The sequence below is a fragment of the Pempheris klunzingeri genome, chromosome 13, assembly GCF_042242105.1.
Source record: "Pempheris klunzingeri isolate RE-2024b chromosome 13, fPemKlu1.hap1, whole genome shotgun sequence".
NCBI classification, from domain to species: domain Eukaryota; kingdom Metazoa; phylum Chordata; class Actinopteri; order Acropomatiformes; family Pempheridae; genus Pempheris; species Pempheris klunzingeri.
In genome coordinates this window covers 14427939-14455382 of record NC_092024.1, presented here as the reverse complement: position 1 = coordinate 14455382, position 27444 = coordinate 14427939, and the positions used below count along the sequence as shown (strand labels likewise).

The following is a 27444-nucleotide window of genomic DNA, read 5'->3' as shown; positions in this document are numbered from 1 at the left end:
TTTGGACTGTGAATGCGGCATTCTGCATATCCATGGTGACCACAGTGCACACTCCTCAGAGTTTGCATAGAAATGAGAAGTAAGAATGAAAGAGACACAGGCTGGGACACACACACACACACACACACACTTTTCTCTCTCTGCAGTGTGCCAGCAGCACTAACATTCCCACGTGATGAAGGAGTTTGCTCCCTCCCTCATTGGGCGGACTGAAGCGCTGTGGCACACCTCCATGCGCACACATTCCCAGAGTTGAGACAAGAAGTCGGTCAGGACGCTGGTCCGCTTCTCTCTGTCCATCTTAAAGACGCTTTCAGGCACCAACACACTTAGGAATACAGTGTTTTTTCACCTGCCGCATGGTGCACAATGGGGGAGTAAACTATTTCTCTTTCTTCAAATGGGAATGACATGCACTCGTGAAACTTTGGCTCACTTTTCCCCTCAGTGACTGTCAGACCCGTTTCCCTCGAAACATGCCGGAGAGAATCAGCATTTCGGACTTTGTGGTCCTGACAAACGAGGATTTGTCTTCGCCGGGGACTTCAAGCTTTCAGTCCAAAATGAGCGACTGTCGGAACACAGTTTCTACCGTGGAGGAGGTGAGACAGGTGGGGGGGGGGGGGGGGGGGGGGTGCAGACAGACAGACAGACTAGACTGACTGACAGACATGCACCTTCGTGTGTTGTTTACCTGTGGAGGTAGCACATACGTAGCTCTGAAGGGGAAGGGATGCACTCTCACCTGTAGGCTAGCTTGCTTTTCTTTTGGTGGTAGCTTTAGGGGTTTTACAGCACTGTGAAGATGAAACATTGGAAGTTGTTGAACGGTGTCTTTGAAGTTGTTACCAGCTGAACACAGCTGGCTGAAATAAACACTGAGACTTTGCTCCTGGGTTTGACAAAGCGGTCATTTAATCCTGAAAGCTGCACTGGCTAATGCTAACGGGATAGCATTTTCCATTCACTCAGAGGTACAAAGGTGTTTTTAGTTGCAAAACTGATGTTTGGGCAACATATCTGTGATGATGATTTGCTGATTTTTGGGTGACCTGCTGCTCTGAACTCCTGTTAGGACTAAGAATCTGGTTCTGATTTCGGCAATTTGACACTTCATAATAGTTTTTGCACTATTTTGCAAAACTTTTTCCCAAAACTGATAAATGATGCATTCAAGTACTGCTAGAAAAGCTATGTGTGTGTGTGTGTTCTGTGTGGTTGGTGCAGCTCTTGAATTGTCTACAGGAAAGGCTGTATATCAGCGCTCAGGTTGATTTTGTGCAGGCTGGCCTGGCTCAGCAGAAAAGTAAAGGTTACTTGAGGTAATGCAGCACATAGAGTTTACTTGGCCTTGTCTTCAGTCTCATGGGAGTCACACTGAGATGGGACATAAACTGAACACACACATGGCACAGCAGACACTGTGGCCCTTTTGACAGAATAGAATGTTTTTGTGAGTGTTGGCGGGCACGCATATGTTTGTTCGTGCTTGCAAGCATGTCTGTGAAGGCCAGTTTGAGCGTTTTGTCTGTTTGAACTGGTGTTTGGCTCAAGGCCGGGTTGAAGTCTGTGTGTGTGTGTTTCTGTTTGTTTGAAATCTGTTCTCCCAAAACTCCGCGGGCAAAGGAGGAAACAGAGACAGGCTGCCATGAACTCTATCACAAAACAAATAAACCAAGTGTGCACACAAGATGATCCTTCCTTGTCTCTCTTCCTTGTGACGCAGCAGCACGGTCCGCTGTTTGAATCACCATAGTTTTTCTGTTACAAATTGAAAACAGATGTCAATTACTAAATCACTCATTTGTTCTATAGTCAAGATTTCCTGATATTTCAGGATGCAATTTAATTGATCCATCACCCAGTAATGACAAGAGTCTTAGAAAATCTGTGAGAGAAGATGAAAGGTGGTCATTAAGACTTTGCTGGCTAGAATCTGACTGCTGAGCAGACACAGAGACAGCAGAATCCAGGGTTTAAAAAGAGAACAGTTTTAGACAGCTGTCTGATGTATTTATCTTGGACTAATGTCCTTATTTATGGCCATGACATACTGGAAAATACATAGCTGGAATTGCTGCTCAGGGGAGGGACATGCTGGAATCCCACACGTGTGCACACACAGACGGACAGACAGAGACAGACCGACGCGTGCACACAGATGTAAATGCAATAGTCCCTTTTATAGCGAGATCTATGGTTATTATGTTTAGTCTGCTCAGTTGGGGCAAGCTTGATTAATGGCTAGGGCAATGTGTGGGCATGTGTGTGGTTTACGGCGGCAGGCAGGAAGACAGAGACACCATTTAACCACACACACCCGGCTGCTTGTTACTTATTGCTTCTGATTAGAGGCAACGATAAAGGGAGAAAGACAGACAGATAAGGAATGGTTTCTTTTCCCTATAGCTATAATGGGCTTTATGTCATTTCCAAAAAACTTCTTTTAAGACCAGCTGTGAAGTTTTCCCCTATGGGTAACACTTTGAAATGAAATACTGTAGGTTTTCTTGCAACTAAGTGTCTCATCATGCCCTGTTAATGCAGGATCACATGTCTGTTAGTTATGAAATACTAAGCTCTGCTGCCAGCAGTGGCATGCACACCCTGACAGCAGGTGTGCAAAATTGTGTTTACAGGTACAGAAAGACACCGTAAGAGACAGTGAAAGCTAGTTTCTTGTCTGCAATTCGGCTGTCTTGACTGAAGGATGGCTCGTCTGTTTGTGTGTCCTCATGCCCAAAACACAACCTGTTCAGCTGACCTGCACTAGCTCGTTTCCTTGCCTGCCAACTAACTTACCAAGCAGAAGAAACTAGAGCAGCAGCATCAGCGGGCAACCCCCATCTCCAGACGCCACAAAATCACTTTCCCATTCTTTGTCTGCGGAGTCGCATTACTCAACACCCACACTGCCTTTTAATTAGCAAACTAACACTTAGGGAGTGGACTTGACCGTGAAGGACTGGGGCATGTAAACAACACCATCTAACAAGGCAGAGTCTCTGTTAAGTCTAGATTACTGGCTCATTAAAGTTATTTCTGGTGACACATAGGTGGAGTGCAGTTTGTCTAGCTCGGTGAAACAAGAGGCCTGTGTGAGGAGAATAAACAGGATGCAGTTTTAAACCATGCTGGTTTGCAAGAGACTGATTATCCAAATACAATGAAGCCTGTTTGCAACTTGTTACATCGTGTATCATGTTTATCGGAAGGCCTTTTTTTTTTCTGCAGAGAGTGTTTCAACCTGAAAAGTGAGAGTCAGTCAGACCAGTCAGACAAATGCTGTGACATCATTTGAGGTTGAACATGACAATGCAAGACAGACTGTTGTGCTGCTGGTGAATGCTGATTCACCTGTTAACTTTAGTCACTCTCTGTGAGAAAATCAAACATAACTGAACGGCACACACACACCCAGATTTTTAATTTCCTATTTTTGTCTCACCGTTTTAATTGCAGTCTCTGGAGATGGACCACACAACTCTACAGAGGATGAGGAAGATGATCAAAGCTATACACACTTCTGGACTGGGTAAGTGGCAGTGCAGTGCATAAAATAATCTCATTCACACAAAACATTTCCAGATGAAGAAAACAATCCAAAATCTATGACAGATAGCACTTTGAGGACTTCTTATCTGTGTTGACTTAAAACTATGCATGAAAGTTCATTCTTGACCTTGAGAATAGTAGTGTGACAAAACTCTACTTATTAGCTTTTTCATAACTTTGGTCAGTTTACAAATCAGATGGCACGGAAGAAGACACCATAAAAGGGGTTATGGGGTTATTTTATCAAATTACTATTTACCGGGTCAACAATTAACTTTCGTCTTGTAATGGAGTACAAAAGTTTTAGTGTACTAATACATTACTTCACTACAACTTTGGACAATTTGCAAAACTCACAAAAAAATATATCAACTTGGTATCTATTTTAAAAATAAAGGTCAGTGTCTGTTATGGCAGGATGAGCTCTTCAGTGCATAGGAGAGCCTCCACATAAGTCATTGTAGAAGCCTGGCTGAGATGACCTCATCAAGCTCATGTGGGCAGTGGTGTTTATGAGTGAGGCCCCTTGTTATGGGACCAGGGTGCGTGGGATGTTAGATGATTGTATTTATATCCATACAGAGTGTATGGTTTTGTGGTGTGTGTGTGCGTGTGTGTTAAAGTAAACTGTATGTGCACTTTCAGCAACAACAAGGTGCTACACAGCTAACAGATCCACCGGGTCACAGAGTTAATGTTTTGTGAGTGTATATGTGTCATGTGGGCCTACAGTACGTCACCGTGGATCCAACAGAAATGAACATGCGTAAGCTGTGAGTGTTCACCTCAAAAATGCGCGGGTGAAACAGAGAAACTGCAAAACATATCCTGAAGTTGTTTTTCTGTGCTCGCTTACAAGCCTGCTTCCCATTTCAAGGTTTCAACTCATAGCTTTTAGTAAAAGTGAGTCACGAATCCAGCTGTCCAGAATTAGGCAAGCACATACGGTCAGCAGCAATACTGTATCAGCAGAGAAGTGCTCCTTGATTATTCTCCATACTTGTTCACACCACTTCTTTATTTCTTCTTCTGTCTTTCCTCTACCCAAGTACAATCACATGGGTTACTTCTAGTAACATGACAACAGGAGGCCACCACTTCTTTCATTATGATGTTGAACCCCTTAATCAGTCCTGATGTTTATCGACAGTCTGACTCACCACACATTCGAATATATTTGTACGCCCACTCCTCCCCCACGCAGGCTGATGGTCCATTACTGTGTCACACATGCAAAAACACACACACATGGTGAGATGTTCTCTTCTTTCATTCTCCCTTCCCATAAACCCGCTGAAGACCACTTTTCTGCCAGGATGCTATGGCCTGCGAGTCTGTGTGTGTTCTGGCAGAGGGCTTAGAGAGTTGGGTTGCTCTGCTGGTACTGAGTAGTTAAAGGTCAACTGTGAAATCATCTACTGAGCCCTTCTCTGACTCAGCTGTTTGTTGTTTAGTAGATGCATGCATGTTGTTTGTTATAATGCCATTTTTAATGATCATGCAGCCACAGTGGCTCAGTTTTCTTGTTCCCCTTGACTTTGTCATCTCCATCCGGCAGTGAGTCTGTGTTCTTTCCCTAAATTCACAATTCTGCTGTCATACAAACTTTCACTTTTGCTTTCCATTCAGTTCAAGCAATTGTATCTCCAGCTACAGTCAATTTACCATTTTATGTTTGTCTTGAAGTGCAAACTAGAGCAGAAGAGACAAACTTAGTGTACTCCGCTTATTTCTGCTTTAGGAACTTCTGTAGATGTCTGGTCCATATGTTCCTTTACTGTTTCCTCAAACTGTTTTTCATTTTTACCTTAATGTTTGGTTACCTAAAGTCAGCTAAGTTGCTCCACGGGACTGTGGTGAATTTGGCTGTAAATGTTCAGCAGGTGCCCATCTTTGTTGATTGAAAATGATGACTTCTGGTTTGAATTGTAACTTGTGTTTATTTGATGTCCTCATCTAAGCCTCACTTTAAAATAGCTGTAGGGTAAAACCTCAGTTAGTGTAATGCAAACCAACGTGGTGCCAGTTGGAGCTCATATTCTTTTCCATCAGCCTTTTTCCACATAAATTCAGCAGACTTGGAGCCCACTAATGTCATGACCCTTGGGAAAGTGACCCGTAAGCCCCAGAGAAACATGGGTCTCTATGTGTTTGCCTGTCTCCCTTTCCAGGATCAGTGGAAACCAGTACTAATTTATCCCACATGCTTGTCTTGTTAAAATACTCTCGCTGCCACAGGGCAAGTCAATCTGCTCTCTTCAGATTTTCTGCACATGTAAGTCAAGTCTGAGTCATCTTTAACTGTTTATGTCTATACTCACTGTGTGCGCATCTGTGTTGTTTTTCAGCCCATGCGGACAACAAGGAGCAGTATATTGAGGTGCTGGAGAACCTGGGGAATAGCCACCTTACACAGGACAACAACGAAGTCTCCACAGGCTTCCTCAACCTAGCTGTGTTCACCAGAGAGGTCACGGCGCTCTTCAAAAATCTGGTGAGGAAACAGTAGAAGAGTGTGGAGAAAAAGGGGAAGGGAAAAGAGAGGTTTCCTCAAGTTAGTTGTTTTTACTAGAGAGTTCAAACCGCACACACAAAGGGGGTGGTAAGAAAGACAAAACTAGAAGAGAAGCTGGTCCATTACTTGGCTCTAAAATACTCAAATGAGGTATTAAGCAGAATGTCTTAAGAAGTAACAAAGTAAATCAGCAAAATTTTGTAAAACAAGTTTATTCAAAACAGTAGGAGCTGAAAGAAGCCCCAATCTGTCCCCATAAGATGTTTGGTGTGTGTATGAGTGTGTGCACCGGCGTACATTCGTGCATGTATGGAGGAAAGGGCTTTTCAACAGCTGCATGTTCGCGTTTCTTGGTTCCAAAATCTGGGGCAGTCCGGAACCCTCCCACTGATAGTTTCTATGGCGATGATAATTCATCCCAGACCTCCATGTGTAAGTCAACACACACCACCTCACACACTCCCTCCCATGTGTCAATCAATGCCTCACAGGGGACACTAGGCCTTACACATGTGAATAGGAAGTGGACCAACAGGAGGGTGATTTAAGGAGTTGTACTGCAAAATCAACCTGAGCGCCTCCCTTAATGCCCTGTGTGTGTGTGTGTGTGTGTTTGCGTGCTTGTCCCACTGTCTCAGTGTGCTTACAAGGCAGGCATTCAGTGATTCGTGTCACATGTTGACACTTCGGGAGTAGGTATTTCCCTGTATCAGAACTATGTATTATCTATTAGTTAACTCGGCTTTTGGATGCCAACCAAAACAATCTTACCTGTCTCCAGGCCTCTGTGTCAATATATAAAGGTCAGCTCACGGAATCAGTTAGACATTTTTTATGTTAACAGTCAGATGCAGCTTGGTTGTAACTCACTTAATTCATGGAAAGGCTGCAGTCACATTTACACACTTTGTAAATTCTGACATTGCTCAACTGGTGGATTGTCAATAGGAAATGAAAGATAATGCATGTAGCCATGCTGCATGCTTAAATAAAGATGAGATGTATGTTTTGGAATTTGTGCTAATTATGTATTACTGTAAAGCACAACCAGTTGAGGTTATGCTCAGTGTTATATGACTCATTCTCCCCAGATACACCATAGACTCATTTCATTTCCATCCAAACCTCAAATTAATCTCAACTTCCACTTTTCTGTACAATATTGCGTCATGCTCCCCCTTAGATCAAAAAATCTTGATGGAGCAGATCATTGCCCAGTGTTTTCTTTTGATGAGTCACCTGTTCAAAATGACTTAATCACCATGTTTTTGGTTTATTTGCACTCATTCCCAGAAATGTAAGTCCATAGGGAGATAGGAGTGTGTAGAACAATGTGACTGTGTGAGTGTTTGCTCATACTGCAAGAGGTAAGAGCCACCTGTAACATTATGTGGAATGTTTTTAACCTCTTTACTCATTTTCTCTGCTCTTACACGTTTCAGGTGCAAAACCTCAACAACATCATGGCGTTTCCTTTGGAAAATGTGCTGAAGTCAGAACTCCGCGACAGCAGACTAGTGAGTCTAGATTTTCTCACAGTTTACTTTGATACTAATAAAAACCCCTGGCTAAACTGGTGGACACATGATGATGACTAGTTTACAGTGTCTTGTGTTAAGCCTTACACTGTTTCAGCTATCTTTAACGTAGAAGGTAGGATGAGAGTAGGTAACACTGATGGTAGATCAATAACCATATCTGGTCTTTTATTACCATATATTATATCAAGGTATTGTCAAGCTCCACAGACCAAAGGAACAGCCTTTAAGGAAGTACCCATGTTGAGTTTATTTGAAGTTGGGGCTTTTGTAGAAAACTATCACAAGGTAAAACCGGTTTTTGGATGGATTTCCTCTCTAAGCAGATAATGCTGTCTGTCTGTGTCGCAGATGCAGCTGAGCTTACCAAGATATTGGATAAGATGAGGCTGTTTATGCAGATTAATGAGTAAAGCTGAGCTATGTTCCAAAACTGAACCGATCTGTCTTGCCCAGTGTTTGGCCTTTTAATTTGTCATGCCAACAGACTAGTGAGTAATAACAGGCTAATGCTTCTGTAAGCCCTTGTCACTGCCCTGTCTTTGAAAGAGCTGATTTAACAGATGAACATTGCTTCACTTAAACTGTGAGGGAAGGCAAAGCGCTACTGAAATCCTGTTCAGCCAGATAGTGAACTAGTTATCATACTGTGAGTAATCGTGTCTCTGTGCATTAACTGTCTGGCTCTACTCAGATCTACGCAGGTAATAGCCATTGAATAAGGCAGTACTGTAATATACTGTTTCACCTGACTGTATGTGGACAATTATTAACTATATCATGTAAAACCCACTGAAACTTCTCTTCTCTTCTCTTCTCTTCTCTTCTCTACAGGAGCTCAAGAAACAAATGGAGAAGAGTTGGAAGGAGTATGACATAAAGATGTAATCAACCACACTCTTACACTTAGCTTGTTACTTCTCATTCATATGGCTGCATACTGTGTGATTATAGTCCTGTTCTTCATCTTTCAGCCTTACTGCTTCATGAAAGAAAAGAATCTGAAGCCTGAGACAGATGTTATTGCTTAAGGAAAGAGTCATGCTGCACATTTACAGTTCTTGCTAGTCTTTTACTGGGTCACAGAAGTTGGTGTAACAGCAGAGGTTAATAGGATAAATATTCATTCCCCTGGGCCTTTTTCTGTTACATTGCTGTGAAATAAAAGTGAACCATTGCACTTTGCAGCCATCAATTGATCTCATTCTGATGTTGTGATGTGTGTGGAAATAAGCAGCTCACTTGAAATGCTCAAAAAGTTAACCTTTACAAAAAGAGTGGATGAGACAAATTAAGGAATTGTGAAGTACATTGTGCAAGTAAATTATGAGCCCTTGCTTTCTTACGTTCACTCTTCTTTTCTTTCCCTTCCTGATACATCAGAGGGAAGCTAGAGAAGGAGAGAAAGGAGAAGACCAGGCAGCTGGGGCAGATCAGGACAGAGGGATCAGATGGATTGGAGGACATGGAGAGAGAGAGACGGACCTTCCAGCTGCAAATGTGTGAGGTGGGGGATTAGTGCCAGTTAAAATATCAGACCCAGACACCTTTCACATACCTGAGGTTGGCTTGATTTTGTTCACATGGGTGGTCTACCTCATGGATTCCATTTTCACAGTCCAGGGTCTATCCCTTTTGTTTCTCTCCAATGATTCCTATAATGGAGAAAATATGCATTTAGACAAACATGAGCTTTGCAGAGTTGCAGCAGAGCCAGGTCATATGTATTAGAAAGTGCAGTTCAAAGGCAGCTTTATTATGAACCACACCTGAAAGCCAAACTGGGGGAAATTCTTGTTAAATGCACTGGCAATGCTGTTACATACAGGTGGTGTAGTCTCAGCTAAGAATGTTAATACACATGTAGCTGGAGAAAACCCTGTGAAAAAATGGTCTAATCCTGACTAAGACCAGCTGTTGAGGCAAAGAGGAGAGGCAGGGAAAATGAAATTTCCACTTGTTGCAAGCTGTTCCACCCCTTCGTCTCTCTGTCTGTCTTTCTTATATTTTTTTTCTCGCTGCACACACAAACTCGCACAAATATACACAGAGCAGAAACACTTCAGTGAGCCTGTCTCTGCTTCAGCTACAGAGAGACAGATGGATTCAGACTTGGGTTTTATGGAGCAAAGACAATGTAGTCATTCCTTCCACACAGAGCCAAAAAACCCTTATACCTTACCTTCAAGAGCATTTTTTTCACCCTTTTTAAAAAATTAATTTAGACTCTGGGCAGGATGGAAATTATTCACGATAAAGCTTTCACCGTGTCTGTGTTATTCATATTTTTTGAATGAAGTCTTTTTCCAGTTTGCAAGGTTCACTGACTGGCTGGAGTGTTGAAATAAGGTGTATGACCTTTGAAACAATATAAAGCGGTGTAGAGAGTAAGGAGCCACACACTAAAAAGCATGCACAAAACAGGTTATTAAAGATGTGCAGTTAAGGACGAGACCTAACCATGGGCTACGAAAAATGGTGGCTCTATTTGATGCCCTATTTTCACATTCAGGCTTCATGTTGTTTTGGATCCATCTTGCTTTTCCATGGAGAGCTGCCATTTCTGAAGCTTTTTTTAACTCTGTGTTTATGCTTTCAGTATCTTTTGAAGATCCAGGAGCTCAAGGTGCGTCAGGGCCCTGATCTTCTCCAGAGCCTCATCAAATATTTCCAGGCACAGCTCAGGTCAGTCTCAGCCGACAACACCTTTCCTATTTTTTTGCCTTGTTGCCATTTTGTTTCAGATGTGAAATAACAAGTTAAAGAGTTGACTTTTTCCTGGCTGAAAAAGCATATGGATTTGATTTCTACCTCAGGGTTTCAGCGAAGGATTGTGCATAATAGTTGTGGTTCTCTGGTCTTCACTTTCCTTTTATAAGCTATTATTACTGTTGTTAACCATTTACCCATTTTAATCATACTGAGGGTTTTATGTGGGAACAGAGTTGCTTATACAGCTTCAGCATGTGATGTTTTGGTTGGTGTGAATTCGGATGTTTGGACTGAAGTTCAATCATGACTCAGCATTGGTTCTTTTTTCTGATCTCAGTTTTTTTCAGGATGGGCTGAAAGCCGCAGAGAATCTCGCTCCCTTTATTGAGAAGCTTGCCACTTCTGTTCACACGGTAAATGCACAGAAGTTGGTTTGTCTGTTGACCTGCATTACATCAGTCAGTCAGTACATTTGTTCATAGGGGTAAATGTTAGTCATCTTATGTCTTATTCAGCTTTGTTATGATTTCAGAAGGATATTTGTCATGGTGTAGGTTCTGTGCTAGCTGCTGTTGTCCTGACTGACTCAAACTGATGTTATCACCAAACGCACACACATACATATTGATATAATCATACCCTCAATCAAAAGAGCCACACACGAGCACACTCTTTTTCTTCATTTATCAACCAATGTTCAGTCCCAACAATATTTAAATCTGTGTCTAAGAAGGCATCCATAGTAAAAATCACACATCCTATAGCACTTTTTCTCAGTTACTCTTTCACAACAGCCAAAACCTCAGTCTCTCCTCCCTCCTGTGAAACTTTCCCTCAGCTGGACCCACAGACAGAGACTTACAAGAGTCTATTCCGAGAAATGCTTCCACCTATTTCAAAAGATGGAACTGAAAGAATCCCTCATTAGCGTTCCTTCCCTGGTGCACACCTATTTCTCCAACCGCTTCGACTGGTTTCCAGTCTGCACAAAATTTGCCTTCTTCCCTTTTCTGGATAGAACACTGGAAACAGACTGTTAACTGTGACACTGGAAACGTTAGAGGTTTTTCTGGTTCTGCATGGGCATAACGGAGAACTGCTCAGACATGCCAGACCTCAGCCTGAAGAAGGAACTGCAGACGAAATTGGTGCAGTGGTTCTGAGGAAAAATGCTGAAATATTTCTGATAGTCTTACTTATAATATGCATGCAAGACTCTTGTCATTCTGCTGCTTTAATACAAAATGCTCAGCCTCAGAGGATGACACACCCCAGTGCTGAGCTCTGTTCTGCATTATTTAGGCCATTACACAAAACTCTGATGTATTGTCTTTCCACACCCAATTCTTGGCACAAATCAAAAAGGAACATTACATATCACCAAATGAACATGGGAGAACACAAAACATGCCGTCCTTTCAACTAATTATTTTTTCTTTTATTGTTGCTGTTGAGTGAAGTTTATGGTGTGTGTTTTGTGTGTTGTAGGTGCGTCTGGACCAGGACGAGGAGGTAAAACAACTTACTCAGTTGAGGGATTCTCTCAGATTACTTCTGCAAATGGAGGGGAAAGAGGTGTGCTTTCATGTTACATAATTATCATACTTATTACATATAATGTACCTTGAGATGACTTTAGATCTTCAGTCATACTGCATCAGTGCGTTCTCTGAAAAGTCTAGCAGCAGATAGCTTTAATTGCTAGTTGACACTATCACATTACTTTGTCTTGGCACAGTTGTTCTATATTGTTTTAAGATTTCCATGGTCTACAGAGTTGGCTTGAAGCTGAAATACAGTCCTAAATCTGTTTTTATCCCAGGAGTATCTGAACAGGAAGAACTCTGGCAATGGGTATAGCATCCACCAGCCACAGGGCAACAAGCAGTATGGGACGGAAAAATCTGGCTTCCTACTCAAGAAGAGTGACGGGTGTGTAAAAGCATTAGTTACGCAAGAATACAATGTGTGAACAACATGCTTTGAACATCAAAATGTGGCCAGGAATTCAACATGTCATAGTTTAGCAAAATCAATAGATTTTGTCACAACACAATTTTGTCATGTGTTTAACAAATTCCAATGTTTTCAAAGTGATAAATACTGCTCACTGTTAAGGGCAGTAGTTATCAGGGCTCGATGAAGAGTAAGCAAGTAATGCATGGAGAGAGAAGGAGAACTCAAACTCACTTTGTCTATCCCACCTGGTCCTCATTATTGTGACATGAAGATTCAAGCAGGGGCCCCTCTTGTGGAACTTAGAGCAGCTAACTGAGCGGATCCAACTGTGGCGTCATACACACACACACACACACACACACACACACACACACACACACACACACACACACACACACACACACACACACACACACACAGAGCTAGATTACAGTGTGATAAGGAGAGGGGATGTGGTTCAGTAGGGTAAATGAGAGAAGGGAGGGGAGCAAACTTCCCTCAGGCCACTGACACAAAACAGAGCACGTTTTCAGGCATTTTACCTGATTCAATGAAGATACTGGAAACAAGAGTGGGCCAGCACAGTATGTTGATCTCCATTTCTCAGTCCAAAGGCTACATGTTAACACTGTCACACATGTTAACAATCATCCAGGTCGATGATAGTAAAATAATGCCAATAGAATATGTATAAAAATCTGTATTTTTTTTTTTTCAATTGATTTTTTTTGTGTTGTCCTGTTGACATTTTGTACCACAGGATCAGGAAGGTGTGGCAGAAGAGAAAGTGTGGAGTGAAATTTGGCTGCCTGACCATTTCGCACAGTACGGTGAGGATACATGGGCTCAGCTGTCACCAAGCATTCAAATTCAGATCAAAGTGCATCCATCAGCTGAAATCTGTCCAAATTCTCCAATACATACTCACATTAGTGTGTGTATCTGTCTATAGATCAATCGACCACCAGCCAAGTTGAACCTACTGACCTGTCAGGTGCGGCCAAACCCAGAGGACAGGAGGACCTTTGACCTGGTCACTCGTAGGTTCATTCCTAACTTTTGACCCTTAATGCTTTACCCTCCACATATGATCATTAACCTCTCTAAAGAGTCATCTGCAGTGCAGCTGTGTGGAGGCTCGCCTGTTCGGTCCCGACATTAATACAAATTAGAATCAGGCACATTTTACTTTGGATGAATGCCTCATAATTAATCTAAACTGTTGTGACATGAAGGGGTGATTGTGTGCGTCATGCTTGCTTTACGACATTTCTACGTCTTAATTGCCACCATCATGTTAATGTTAAAACCCTCCTCACTCCATCCTTTATTGAGTTATTCATTTTGTCAGGATGAAAGACAATGTCCAACCACCATTCTCCATCTCCATAGACAATCGGACATATCATTTCCAGGCAGAAGACAAGCAGGAATGCATGATGTAAGTGTTGAAACGACTGTAGGCTCTTGTATTTTCTCTTTGTGGGAGCAAGTTGTTACATGTCATGCACCTTTATTTGAGCTTCCATCTGTATGGGGAAGAAGCTGTACAGTTTTAAAAGCAGCTACAACTGCATTCAGAATGAAGAGAGGTGTACTAAAGATGATCAAATAGAAAGATAAACACTTTGCAGTAAAATGGAAGATCATATAACTGATGATGTATAGACTGAAGAGCAAGCAGGACTGACAATGGGGAAAAAATTGGAGAGAAACTAAAGGCTGCAGAGAGGAAAAGCTGTCCTCGAGGAGCCCCCTGGTCCAGCTGGTGTTGGGTGGGACATCTGCTTCTAGCCACAGACGGCAAGCAAGGGAACTTTGTGCTTTGTGATGTGGGGACTGAGGGGAGTGCATATGGAGTTTTCTGTCCTTTACGCCTCCTTTGTGTGTGGGCCTTGAGGCAGATGTGCTGTGTCAGTATCGGGACACAGAGAGGTGGAAATGGTTTGCAAAGAAAAGTACCAGATCTTCAGAAATGACAGATGTGAGGTTCAGTATGAGTTGTCTGGGTGGTAGAGAAGTCATGAAACTGAGAAAGTGAGAGTGATGATGACTTATTACTCATTGCACTCAACTGAACACAAACACATGGGAAACACATGGTATATTACTTTTGATCTTCTGGGTAAAAGACTGAAAAGATCAATCATCTTTCTCCTGACACCAGAAATGTTTTGCCTCTATTATTGATTGTATGTATGTGTACCGGTATCTGTAGTTGGGTGTCAGTGCTACAGAACAGTAAAGAGGAGGCCCTGAACACAGCACTGGGAGGAGACCAGCTCCACCTCCAGGACAGCGGGCTCCAAGAACTCTCCAGAACCATCATTACTGAACTTCGGCACATGCCTGGCAATGAGGCCTGCGCTGACTGTGGAGCTCCAGGTCAGCCAGTCATAGCTGATCATTGCAGAATTAAATGTGGAAACGCATCAGGAGATAATACTCTAATATTTTCTTACCAGTTTGATTTATTTTATGATTCATAACAAACAACATTTATTAATTCCAGCTGTTTGAAAGAGTCTTGTTTTTCTAACAGCCTGGTGTCTTTATTTGCTCTCTGTATCTCAGATCCTACATGGCTGTCAACCAATTTGGGCATCCTGACCTGTATAGAGTGCTCTGGCATCCACAGAGAGCTGGGTGTCCACTACTCCAGGATCCAGTCACTCACTCTGGACTTACTAAGCACCTCTGAGCTTCTGGTACTGAATAAAGACATGGAGACACACAAAACCAGACACATTTCCTTTGAATTTTGTATTGTCAGGAATTCCTAATTACAAACGTTATGTAACCATCTACCTTTCCACTGAAATGCTTTTATGTCATGTCTTTGTGGCTGCGTTATGTGTAACTTCAGCTGGCTGTCAGTATTGGAAACACCAGATTCAATGACATCATGGAGGCAGGCCTTCCAAATGACTCTGTGAAACCATTGCCACAAAGTGACATGTGAGTCTCTGATTCCTTTTTAAGAAGTTAGAAGGAGAAGAAGAATTAAGCAAGTGTTTGATTGTATTTATCATACTTAATGTTTTTTTTTTATCATTAAATTGTGTTTACTTAACAACCAGGAATGCCAGAAAGGAGTACATTGTGGCGAAATACGCTGAGCGTCGCTATGTCCTGCGTAGAGAAGAAGCAGATCCTGGCCGGCTGTTTGACGCTGTGAGGAGCCGTGATGTCCATTCTCTTCTACAGCTCTATGCTGAGGGAGCTGACCTGGCCAAACCACTCACATTGCCCGATGGACAGGTGACGATAATTCATTGCCACAAGTGGATTTCCACATGGACTTCTCTTTCTGAAATGTGTCCTGTTAGGGTGGAAATGCGTGTAATCAACCCACTTCATATCGTGACAAATGGAAACTCAAATATTCCCACAGACGTCATGCATTTAGGTTGGATGACAGCTACATCCTGACAACCATCCAGCTTGTTTAAAGCTATTTCATAACTTGATTACCTTGTTCTTGCCACTGAAGCACTGTGACTTAAATGGCTAAAATTAAATAAAGCCCTTCTAGTCCTTAAAAACATGCCACATACAGTATGTAGGAGTTGTACGGATAGTTACAGTATGTGAAGTATGTGTTAATTGTCCTCTTGTGTTCATGGTTCATGTGGGCGGATAGTTGGTGGCCCTCCCATCTCTTCTGGCCTCTAATCCAAGCTTTCCCTCCTTTTTTCTCCCCTCATCCGTCTCATCTTAGTTTCCCCACCTCTGTTGTCTCCCTTCTACGCCTCGTCTTCTCGTCTTGAATCACACTCTGCCCTCCCGTCATACACTTCCTGCTCAGCATAAGCAGCATGTGTAACACCGCTGACTTCACTGTGTGTGTGTGTGTGTGTGTGTGTGTGTGTGTGTGTGTGCACGTGTGTGTTTGTTTGTGTTGGATAGCCCTCATTTATTATTTCAGCTTTTAGGTCAGGGCTCACGTCTCTGGAGAACAAGTGAGACAAGCTCATTGAATTACGCAGGCACTTTCCTCTGCCCCTCCTTTTGCACTTCACATAAACAGATAATGCTTAAAGCTGTTGTGCAATCTTTAATGCACAAACACAAATGAGTTAAACATCAACCTTTGACATTAGCATCACTTGTATTCTAGTGGCATGTTTTTCGACCGGCTTTGTCAGCCACTTGAGGCCATTGTCAAGGATTTGGCCAAATTTGTACTCTTGTCTTCCTGTTTAAGGGGATCAAAGAGACAGCTCTCCATCTTGCTGTGCGTCTGGAGGAAAGAAGCTCTCTGGCGCTTGTGGATTTCCTCTGCCAGAACAGGTCAGACACTGACAACTAGTCAAACATGATTCATACTTCCTTTTTAAATGAAGAGGAATAAAGTTTTGATCAATATTAATTGAGTCATTTGGAAAGTTGGTAACATTTAACACCATCTGCCTGTACTGTATGTTCACTCTACAGCAACTGTCTGGAGAAGAGAACAGCAGAAGGAAACACAGCTCTTCACTACAGCGTCCTTCATTGCAAGCCAGAGTCTCTCAAGTTACTGCTTAAAGCAAAGGCAGCCCTACACACAGGTACCGTAAAATCAATTTCTTATATTTCTCTTTTACCCAGTGCAAACAATAAATCAACAGCAAACCATTTCTTCTTCTACTCTCCTTTAGTGAACTCTGCTGGAGAGACGGCCCTTGATGTTGCACGGAGGCTGCAGCACATACAGTGTGTCGAGCTGGTGAGACCCAGCTCATCTCTCATAAATTCAACTTTTGCGTTTTTTAATTCTGACATCGTAAGGACACACACAGTCAGGTGGTTCAACTGAGGAATCAAGTTGCAACATTAAAATGCCTACCACAAAGCCAATGCCAGAAACAAAACAAGACAACTTCCACAGCTGGAAATACTACCTTGAAATAACTCCCTATGCAGCAAAGCTCGGCTAAGAACTCACTCCCAGGGCAAGCAATGTTATCCTCACCAGGTCCCATTGTGTATCATTTACAAACTGGTTTTATTTTGTTACCGGCCATCTGCCCAGCTGAACCTGACCTGCTTTGTGTAATATCCTGTTAGATGCTTGCTGTCACAGGCTTGTTGTGTTGAGATTGCAAAAGGTTACACAAGTAAGCAACCTTTATAGCTCATTCTGTTTCCGTATTGGCTGAATTAATTATATTTTGCATCGATCTTTTTTTAGATCTGGAAGCTGCGATGAGATGTGGGCCCATGTGTGTGGCTCTGGACTTTTTTCTTTCATTTACTAATTGTTTTTGATTTCATTTTTTGAAACATCTGATGAACTCAAGATCACTCTGATATGGGTGACTATTGCAGTCAGTTGTCAGTTGGTCAGAGTTTTTAGTTTATAGATTTTCCAAAATTGCATAGAGATGTGTGATGGCTTATGCTGATATCACATATAATGCTGCCCTTTTCATATCATTAAGATGTTTGTACTTATCTGTATTTAAAACCCCAAAACTCAAGAACACCAAAAAGCCAAACTACTCCAGCAAGCCAGTGGCAATGTAGTTTGTTTGATAGAGCCAAGCACACAATTACTGCATCTTAGCTGATTCCTAAAATGATGTGTATCTTAAAAGACTTGCATGTTTGTGCTCCTGTGTCTGTGTTTTAGTTGGAGTTGGCCCAGAGTGGGAAGTTTAACTCTCAGATCCATGTGGAGTTCATGTGGGAGACACAGTCTCAGGAGTTTTATGACAGTGAGGATGACCTGGATGAGAGGGTAAACAAAACAAGCACACACAGCCAGTCTCATTACTAACTTTGTCTCTGCCAAAGCAGCCTTTACAAAGTTCGGAGAAGGACACTATCGAGCTTTTCCACTGCAATTTCCTCCACTAATGAGCAACGGGCAGTACAAATAAATTAAAAAAATTAAAGTTGTAGAGAAACTAGCAATTAACTTTGCGCTTATTTCCACTTCCAGGTGAGCCCATTACCCAAAAACCGCAATCCTCTGTCCTCAAACGGAGGTGGTGGAGCTTCCTTTGCCCGCGGGAGTGCGGCGAATGGTGGCAATGGTAATGCGGCAAGCAGGCCTTGTCAGACATATGAGAATCTAGACTTCCTATACAGAAATCCTCCAGCCAACAGCACCCCCCCTGGAGCATCAGCACCTCCACCACTGCCAGCTAAATCCATCCAGAGAGGTGAGCTTACTGAAGTGTGAAAAGCACAAAATGCCAAAATAACCACTCTGTCACATTTGTTACGTTGAGTCAGTATTTTGAGTCAGGTTTCAACAATGCAGATATTTCAGGCTTTTCATCTCACAGGCACAGTCTGGTTGCAATACACCAAATTAAAGGGGTATATATGACAAGTCATATCTTTCACATTGCACTAGTTCAAATAGCACACTCAAAGTTTCACTCCAGGTCTTTATAATACATTGACACCACACATGTTTTTGAATGAATGAATGAATATCTTAAGTAAATACATTTTTAGTTTTATAAACAGACACAATGCACAGTGTTGCTCTTGTTTACATTTTTGTCTTAATTTTCTTCCCCTCCACGGGTCGCTCAGACCCCCAGATTTTGGTCATAACACAGGAAGGAAACCCCCTTCCACGACGCTACTCCAACCCGGCCTCCCACTCCCACTCCAGTCCCCAGACACAAGCGAGACACAGCTCACCTTTACCCAACACAGAAAGCCAAGGCCAAGGGGGGAGACCCCCCAGGTCTCCCCATGGGCAGGGAGGTGCGCACAGGGGACAGAAGCAGACCTGGGAGGGCCAACCTGGCGCCAGTTCTGGGTCTCAAAGCAGTGTCGCACCCACATCCTCTCAGAATCACATAGGGCCTGTCAGGTGAGACAGCACTGTTATAATGTGATAACACATTTTGTTTAACACACTTCTGTCAACATGATTGTGTCAGGTGCAAATTGGGCGATTGGATGCAATGCAATGCTGTGTCTGAAAATAAAAAAATAAATAGCACTTTTCCTAAAACTATCCATAGGACAGTTTTTAATTTTACACAGATGAAAATGTCCCCAGTTTCAATTTGTTCAGAAATAACTTCATGTGACTGGGGCCATGTTCGATCAGCGTTATTTCATGTGACTTCTCCGCCCTCCAGTTCAGAGAAGACCACATCTTATCGTCGAACCAGCAGTGGAGGAGGCAGCCAGGGGAAGTGTGGTGTGTTGTCTTCAAACTGTGTGGGCAGCCAGGAGGAGCTGTACTGCAGCTTAGTGGGGAATAGTCCGTTGCTCACCCCAGCTCCAGCACCGGCTCCATCATCCTCACCTACTGTGACCTGTGCCCCACGACCCCGCAGGAACGCCATGGTACAATCACAGAGAAACCTCTTTCAATTTTATCCACCTTTCTTTATTCACATTCTTCAACTTTTAGGAAAATCTTAAAAAGCCTGTGAGATTTCACAGTCAGTATAAATTTGCTGGTGGACTTAGATATATATCATATGTCTCCTCCAGGTCTCTGGCAGCAGGCCACATCAGAAGCGTGTCAAGGCCTTAGTTGACTGCAGAGCAGTCAGTTCCGAGCAGCTCGCCTTCTTTAAAGATGAGATCATTGTGGTCACGGCCACTAATGACCTCCACTGGTGGGTAAGTGCAACTACATCATCTTGATTTCATTACAGTGCCGTGGCTGTTCCTCTTGGGTAGCAATTTAAGAGGTTTAACATGAGGTAAAATATCTGACTTTTCATATGCGTTCACATCATTAATACTGCACCACTCTGTATCCTAACAGCTTGGTCACATAGAGGGGGACCCAAGCAGGAGTGGGACCTTTCCTGTCAACTATGTACATAAACTGACAGACTGAAGGGACATGGAAATATCAAAGTACTGTAAGGTAAAATAGCAGGAACTGAACCAGCATGGAATGCTTACTGGAAACCTGTAATCATCACACAGTGGATTTGATCTACAGGAGATGAGAGTGTTATTCTCCTGGATATAATCAAACTGGAAGGTTTCAGCCGAATATTTCCACATCAGCATATACTAGCCAAAGGATACCTGAGGATATCAATGGCGCTGGTTTTGGGGATTTTTACCCTTAAACATTTTCTCATCCTAGAAACCAACAAGGGAACTGAAGCCTGTCACAGCCCCTTTAAACCTCTCATTCTAAGGACAGTATTTTTCCCCACCAGCCTTGGTCTAACTGCATCATGTTTCTGCAGTTGCCTAAAACCATGAACTACTATCAGCAGGTACGAATGCGTTTGTGGCCGGGATGGAAACTGCTTTAATGTCTGTTTAACCATTAATGACACATTATATTACAGATGTTGTCCATACTAATCTGGGATCTGTACCTAGAGGCAAAGCTTACCTGCCGGGCAAAACCCTTTAAGGCACTTTAAACTCATTGAGAGGAAATCCTCCGTCGAGTTGGCAAAGCCAGCTGCTGTAAAGGGATGTAGCTGCTTTATGTTTGGAACGGAAACCATCTAGTGTTTGAAATCATAGTTTACTGAGACTTGGATTTGAGGCCCAAGCCTGCCCAGTGTCTGTTGCAGCCTGCCCAGGGACTTTAAGCGTGGCTTTGTGCCTGCCAGTCTGTCTCCAACAAAAAACGACAGGCGTTCAGGGAGCCAGCGGAGAGACCTGAAACTTAAGCTCAGCCATTTTGATTCTGGGCACAGCTCGCTGACTGCCAGGAGAACGGAGGATCCAGTTTCTTCTGGCTCCAGGCATCTGTCTCTGGAGAATGTGGAATAACGACAATGTGTTTTATATACATATATAAAAGACTGTTCTTCCAGGAAATGGCACTTAGAGAGAGCTTGATAGTAACAGCACCCCACCGCGGTAATTTGTTAGGCGAACACACACGTGTGTATCACACCAGATATACATAAGCACATTTGCACTTACTACACAGCAGCGTGTAAGATTTAGGAACCTTTAGGGAAGAAATAATTGGGAATGGAGGAGGTGCTCCACTGCTCCACTTTTCATACTAGTAACAAATACCCAAATGTAACACATTTCACAGCTACACACAATTTGTTGTACATACTTGTTTAAAAGAATCCAGTGATGTAGAGTATGTATCACCTGTTTTTTTTTCATCTGTTAAGCGTTATAAAGGACTGTGTCATTACAATTTGTGTTACTTAATATTGGCAAAATTATTTGATGTCATGTGTCCTAAATGGCTGTCGGAGAGGTAAAACAAGAAGGAAATAGATCCAGCTGCATAATCGGCATTCAGAAAGGATCCTGTCTCACCAAACTGAAAACAAACACTGACAGCGATGAGTAAGGCAGACAGACGGCAGGTGTGCACTTCCTTTTAATCACTTCTGAGTTTAAACAACCTGCCAACGAGTCTGTTTACTCGTCACTGTTGTCTTGTTACAGTGTCGATGATTAAGTCGTAATTATGAGACAGGCGTGCTATCAGACAGTTGTGAAGCAGTGGATGAGTGCATTAGTGCAACTGTAAGTAGGAACTCTCTCAAGTGTAAACAGTAGTAGATGAACTCATTTAGTCAGTATATTTGTGACACACATAAAACGTTAAATAAAGTGCCATACAGTTTTTTATAGTGTAAATTATGTGATTGTTTTTTCTGTATATTGGACTAATGTGGCGTATAAAAACTACTTATTAATATGTATTATAAAACTGAGACATGGGTTTAGTGGCCATGATGACCTTCTGGACATCTATACTACACAGTGTGTAAAAATTTAAAAATGAGTATAGTTGGATTATGGTGACTAAGTCCACATATACACTAGTTTTTGTCCAATAATTCAAAAACCATAGATTCAAGCTCCTTTATGAGCTTCAATTACATACAAGTCTCTAATAAGACCAGCAAAAACATCAAAAGACAAAACAAAATTACATTTTTATTTCAATGCTATGGTGCATATGGTTTTCCAAGCGTAGCCCTTCCTCATGTTCAAAAACTGCAATTCCTGAAGAAGCTGTATTACCTTTTTTAAATTCTGATCCACAGTAAAATAAACGTTTAAAGTCATAGTATCAGTTTGTAGATTAATTACAAAAATGTTAGTTTAGTAATGACAGCATTACTAAACAACAGAGAGCCTTTCTTGCTTTGAAACAACCCTGGGTAAATAAAGGATAAAAGGTTTTTGGAACTGACATTGAATAAAATTGATCATATTGATCCGGCATGCCTCTGGCATCCTTGTGGCACTTTTTTCTCCTCCTATCCTTCATGCATGCCTAAAGCTAAATCTCTCCATCCATCTTTTTTTTGGCAGTTTTCCCTGCAGCTCTCCGTCCTTCCAGCCTCATTTTGTTTCAATCCGGACGTTACTTAGCCCTGATCCTCCGTCCCAGAGCCAGGATGATGAAATTCCAACCTGTCACTTACATAACCACCCACCTCGCTAACAGCCAGGATAATAATGCCACGGCCTATTCTGCTCTGCTGGCTGAGTAGCCCATGCACACACAACCATTTGTGTGAAGAAGCACTCTTAGTTAAATGCTACTTCTAAAACATTGTTTACTGTTTAGTAAATGTATTAATTCACTAATCCTCTTGTCAATTTTATGTTTATATAAACACATATAATTTAATGTAATGTACATGCCGTGGAATATAATAGTAATCCATGAAATGCAGAGTAAAGCCTGCACTAATCTCTTCTTTTATAGGGTTCCTTCCTATGGTGGAAGAGAAGAAGTGTGGCTTAGATCCATCATTAACATTTTTTATGCAAGTATGCTAAGTTCATGTGCATCAGGGTCTGTAATCTCTGAAAGTAAAGTATGACAGAGGATGTTCTAACTTTCTAATGCTCTAGATGATCAGATCCGCCTGACTAAAAGCCATCTACATGGATAATACCTTTCATGAAGTGAGCAACAGCAAAAACATCAGCTTAATGTAACTTCACAAAGCCTGTCTGGCAATAATGAGCACTTGGGTGGGATTAATTTTCAGTAATTCTGCCCTTTCCATCTGAATACGGGATTATCTAACCTCCATTTAACTAAATAATCGCCTGAGACGAAGCTCTGATGGATGGGCTGAATGACATTGTATGACTGTATGTAACCATGACCCTGATGTAGCTTTTTCACACGTTTCTTTCGTCCTGGCCTGCAGCATCTTGTTACGTCAAAGATCAGTTTTCTGCTGATCTGGCACTACACTGCTGTGTGCTGATGCAAGGTGACCCCATTTACCTTCCAGACCTCTCATGCAACTGTAAATGATGTAATATTTAAAGAACCCACCCGAAACACTTCATATAGAGTTCCAGCAGAATCCCAAAGACATTTTAGCTTAGCTTTTAGTTTAGTATCTTCTCTCCAGTCTAAGATATGATTAAAAAAAAGAAATCCCAACAACATTTTAGTCATTTAATCAATTTATTCTAATAATTCAACCTATTTTACAAAACCTGATTAAGCTTAAAATCTATCTTTTAATAAGTACTAGTCTTGTACATTTTGCTCTGTGCTCAAGTAAATGACAGTGTCAAGAAAATGAAATAAGTGGTAGCAAATTTAAGCATTAAACATAGCAGAACATTCATTCTTTCACTGTGTAGCAGAAAGCAAAAGCCTTTTCAGAAGCAGTGCTAGTACATCAGAATGGTTTGGCGACAACGAACTTTCAATCCAGCTGGTTTTCAATCAAATTTGGTGGATTTTCTCCCCTGTGAACAGGGTCTCATAACCATAAATCTGTCAGAAAGTACTGGAATTAAAGCTCTGTATTTATGCAAATTTAACATTCAACATTTGGAACTGAAAGCAAATTGACTCCAAACCGGCTGTTACTGTTAAGCACAGAACATTTTCCAAGTAATGGAAATTGATTTAACATTCATACTAAAGTAGAATATACAGTTTTCAGTCAACAAAGATACCATCATACTGTGAATAAAGATAATTAACACCTGATTTAAGGAAAACAAAACATTTTGTGCTTATTCCACCAGAACATAAATACATACCATACCCCACATCACATAAACGGACACAAAATATCAAAACATTCAAAGGATAAACATACATCAGAAAAGTGTTTTTGGACCTGTGCTTGTCAGTAAAGGGCTGTGAGAGCTGTATCTGTCGTTAGTCGAGGTTTTTAGTTCTCCAAAAATGTATTTGTTTTTGTTAAAATGTCTTGTATCAAAAATCCTGTGACTTTAAATGTAATTCCTGAAAATTAACACAAATGTTTTTTTGTTTTTTTTGCCAATCACAGGTTCAAGCAAAATAGATGGGGTTATACTCTCTATTCAGTGTTGAGGGAAAGAAACATTTCAGTACAGTTAACATTACATTCATTCTGCAAGTGGGCCCAGAGATCTTTGGGAAATGTAGTAATTTTCATTCATAGAAAAACACAAAAGGTGCAGTCCCACAACAGTGCATGAGTTGTTTTTTTTTTTTTTCTTCTGCCCAGACAATAATGTTTCTGGATGAGGTCTAAGATGGTCATGAGTTTGCCTGTTTACCATCACCTTCATTATTAGTGTTATCACCGACATTATTATCACTGCCAATGCACACACTCTGCATAAGGCATATGAAAAGCAATATATAGGCCAGCTGTATATTCAGTTATAACTCTAGCTATATACATAGGACCATAAATACATGTTTAAGGCCTATTAGACCCTTTTGTTCTGCACAAGCATTCTGCTAGCAGCTGGCGTAGCTGAATATTGTTTGGTATAGATGTGCAGAGAGATGACAAGCAGTACCTCCCGTAGCCTTGTGGAATGCTTATATAGAGACATTCAATGATAAGAGACAGAAAAAGAAAAGAATTGGTCAAAATCGAAGCAGCAAGTAACCTGACTTTTAGCCTCTGTCTGGGTCAAGCTCCAGAAAATGCTAGATCCTACATTTCCCACAATACTACAGTACACCTTCATTAGATTTTTTTTTCAGATGTTCACGACAAGAAAACTGTAAAATCGGTGCAGTGCCCCTTTTAACTGTGTTCCCATTAAACTTAGACAAACTGATCATTTAAGCCCTTATGGTCAAAATTAGGAAATAACCAAAGCTAATCTGTCATCACTCTAGTTGATTTGCATCATCCTACATTATTCAACTCGTGCGCTTAATCTTCTACATCTAATTTCACACGCACCATGTTTTTTTTTCTCACTTGGCCTGCAGGATTCCTGTTATAGGCAGTCTGGTCTTGGAGCAAAACATCTGTGCCTTTTCCTGCCACCCTTGAACTGACAGGGATACATTTCTAATGCATCTTAAATGATGCAGTAACCTGTCCCAGTCATGCGTACCTTTGCACCAAGGGAACAATTAATATTGGAATATCTGAGTGCGCTTGATGACTTTATGGAAACATAAGCAATCATACAGTGAGACCATATGCGTCTCTTGAAAACGGCCTTGCTTTGTTCTTTGTTGAGGTGATTTATGACAGGAGAGCAAACAAAGCACCATCGGGGATGCAGAAATCCCTTCTCATTCTTTCAGCACATTTAGATAGATGCTAACATGCACTCACATCTCTATACATCCTTTTTCCAACGGATGCTGCGCTGAGATTGAATGCCTGCCTCTCTGCCGTAACCTTCGAATGCCAAAAATAGATATCCATGGTGAATTGGGCTGTGCTTTCTATGCACACACACACACACACAACTGAAGCAAGGGATTGGTGGAATAGATTAATACAAGAGATACTCAGTCATTGCTAATCCAAAGAAAAGAGAAATGGGAGGAAGGAAGAGGAGAATTAGGCCAAAAAATGAGTGTGGTCTATATGTAGAAATCAGGTCATTCACCGCATATGGGGCAAAGATACTACATGTGCATGTGAAGGATCGCAACATAACTGCTAATTGATCTGTCAAATGAACCAAAGAAACAAACAGTTGTAGCTTTGACATGAAAACCCTGAATGAACACGAAAAGCTGATTATGATACTCCTAAGGGCTCTAAATTGCTTGCCATTGTCACATACAGTACCAAGACACAATCAGCAAACACTGATGGCCTACCTTAGCTTTCCTTGTTAATGCATGCATGGCTTAACTTAAGTGCAACCCCTAATCATTAGATAAGTGACCAGGTTCAACAACAGCTTGTACCAATACTATTTTAGACTATACAGCCAGCACTAATTTATTCTAAATAAATGCAGCAGAAATATTAATTCCTAAATCCTTCAGGACACTCTTTAGCTGTCCAGTGTTGTTGTAGTTACAGTGTTCTGTTGGATACATTCTGTAGGTTTGTAGAAGCAGATTTAGGGAGAGACAGATGAGTGGTTGCTAGGTGACTGGATAAAAAGAGGCCACAGGTGGAATCGTCCCAGCGTGAACTCCTTTCCTGCTTTTTCCTGTTTATGCTGCCAAAAACAGAGGTTGTGGTGCTGGACAAGTGTTTACAGAGAAGCCAAGGCACGTTTTCTATATATGTCTCAGCTATCTAAATTCCACAGTTTGTGCATCTTCTCTTTTCCAGACTCTATTCCATTTCCTGCCTCTTTACTGCGTCCTTGGTTTTATATAACAGTGCTGCAACCTGTATCATAGCTTTGCTTCTGACTCTCATTCACTGCCCTTCACGTCTCTCGTAACATGTCAGATAGGAGGATTGTTCTCTGCTTTCTTTTGTCTTTGTTTCTTTTCATTTTCCTCCTACCACCCCTCCTCCTTTTCCTCCTCTGACAAGGTTATATGTTACACAATCCTTATTGGCTTTTCATTCGTTGCTGCATAAGTTAACGCACAGAAAAGCTGTAATTACCAGACAGACCATTCTGAACCTCTCCTCCCACATCACCTGAATAATGACTCATCCATGCACCATGGATTCTCTATCAATAAACAATCTCTCCTATGCAAGTCCAACACCACACCAAACTGCAAACAACAAAGTATCTTTGAAGACAATGAGCGCATAATGACATTCTATACACATTGCACCGGTACTGGCCTGATTGGTTTGCTAGCCAGAGAAATTTCCTCAGAAATGCACTGAACAGGAAGCTCCTTACTAGCATTTGTGATTATTAGGCACTCTGAAGACCTGGAGGACCAGCCTCAGGATACAAGAGCAGAAAGGTGGAAATTGGAGAGCAGCCGTGTCAATGAGCAATAGCTAAAGAATGGAAGTCTGTCCTCCCCTTTACATAAAGAACATTTCGAAAGCGATGGAGGAAATGCAAGCCTCTAATGTC

At 41.7% G+C, this 27444-nt stretch overlaps 1 protein-coding gene across 1 annotated transcript; it reads left to right on the top strand.

Annotated features, from left to right (window-relative positions):
* Positions 1-260: 260 nt before the first annotated feature.
* asap3 (ArfGAP with SH3 domain, ankyrin repeat and PH domain 3) lies at positions 261-22351 on the top strand. Its single transcript, XM_070842128.1, has 26 exons — positions 261-602; positions 3463-3535; positions 5904-6049; positions 7513-7587; positions 8443-8492; positions 8992-9115; positions 10208-10293; positions 10658-10733; positions 11809-11895; positions 12143-12252; positions 13040-13109; positions 13232-13319; positions 13672-13720; positions 14498-14664; positions 14854-14987; positions 15146-15237; positions 15360-15540; positions 16487-16572; positions 16717-16832; positions 16923-16990; positions 17897-18004; positions 18209-18431; positions 18814-19099; positions 19374-19584; positions 19735-19866; positions 20015-22351. The coding sequence occupies exons 1-26, from the start codon at positions 477-479 to the stop codon at positions 20087-20089; spliced, it is 3039 nt and encodes a 1012-aa protein (XP_070698229.1). The 5' UTR covers positions 261-476; the 3' UTR covers positions 20090-22351.
* The last annotated feature ends 5093 nt before the right edge of the window (positions 22352-27444 follow it).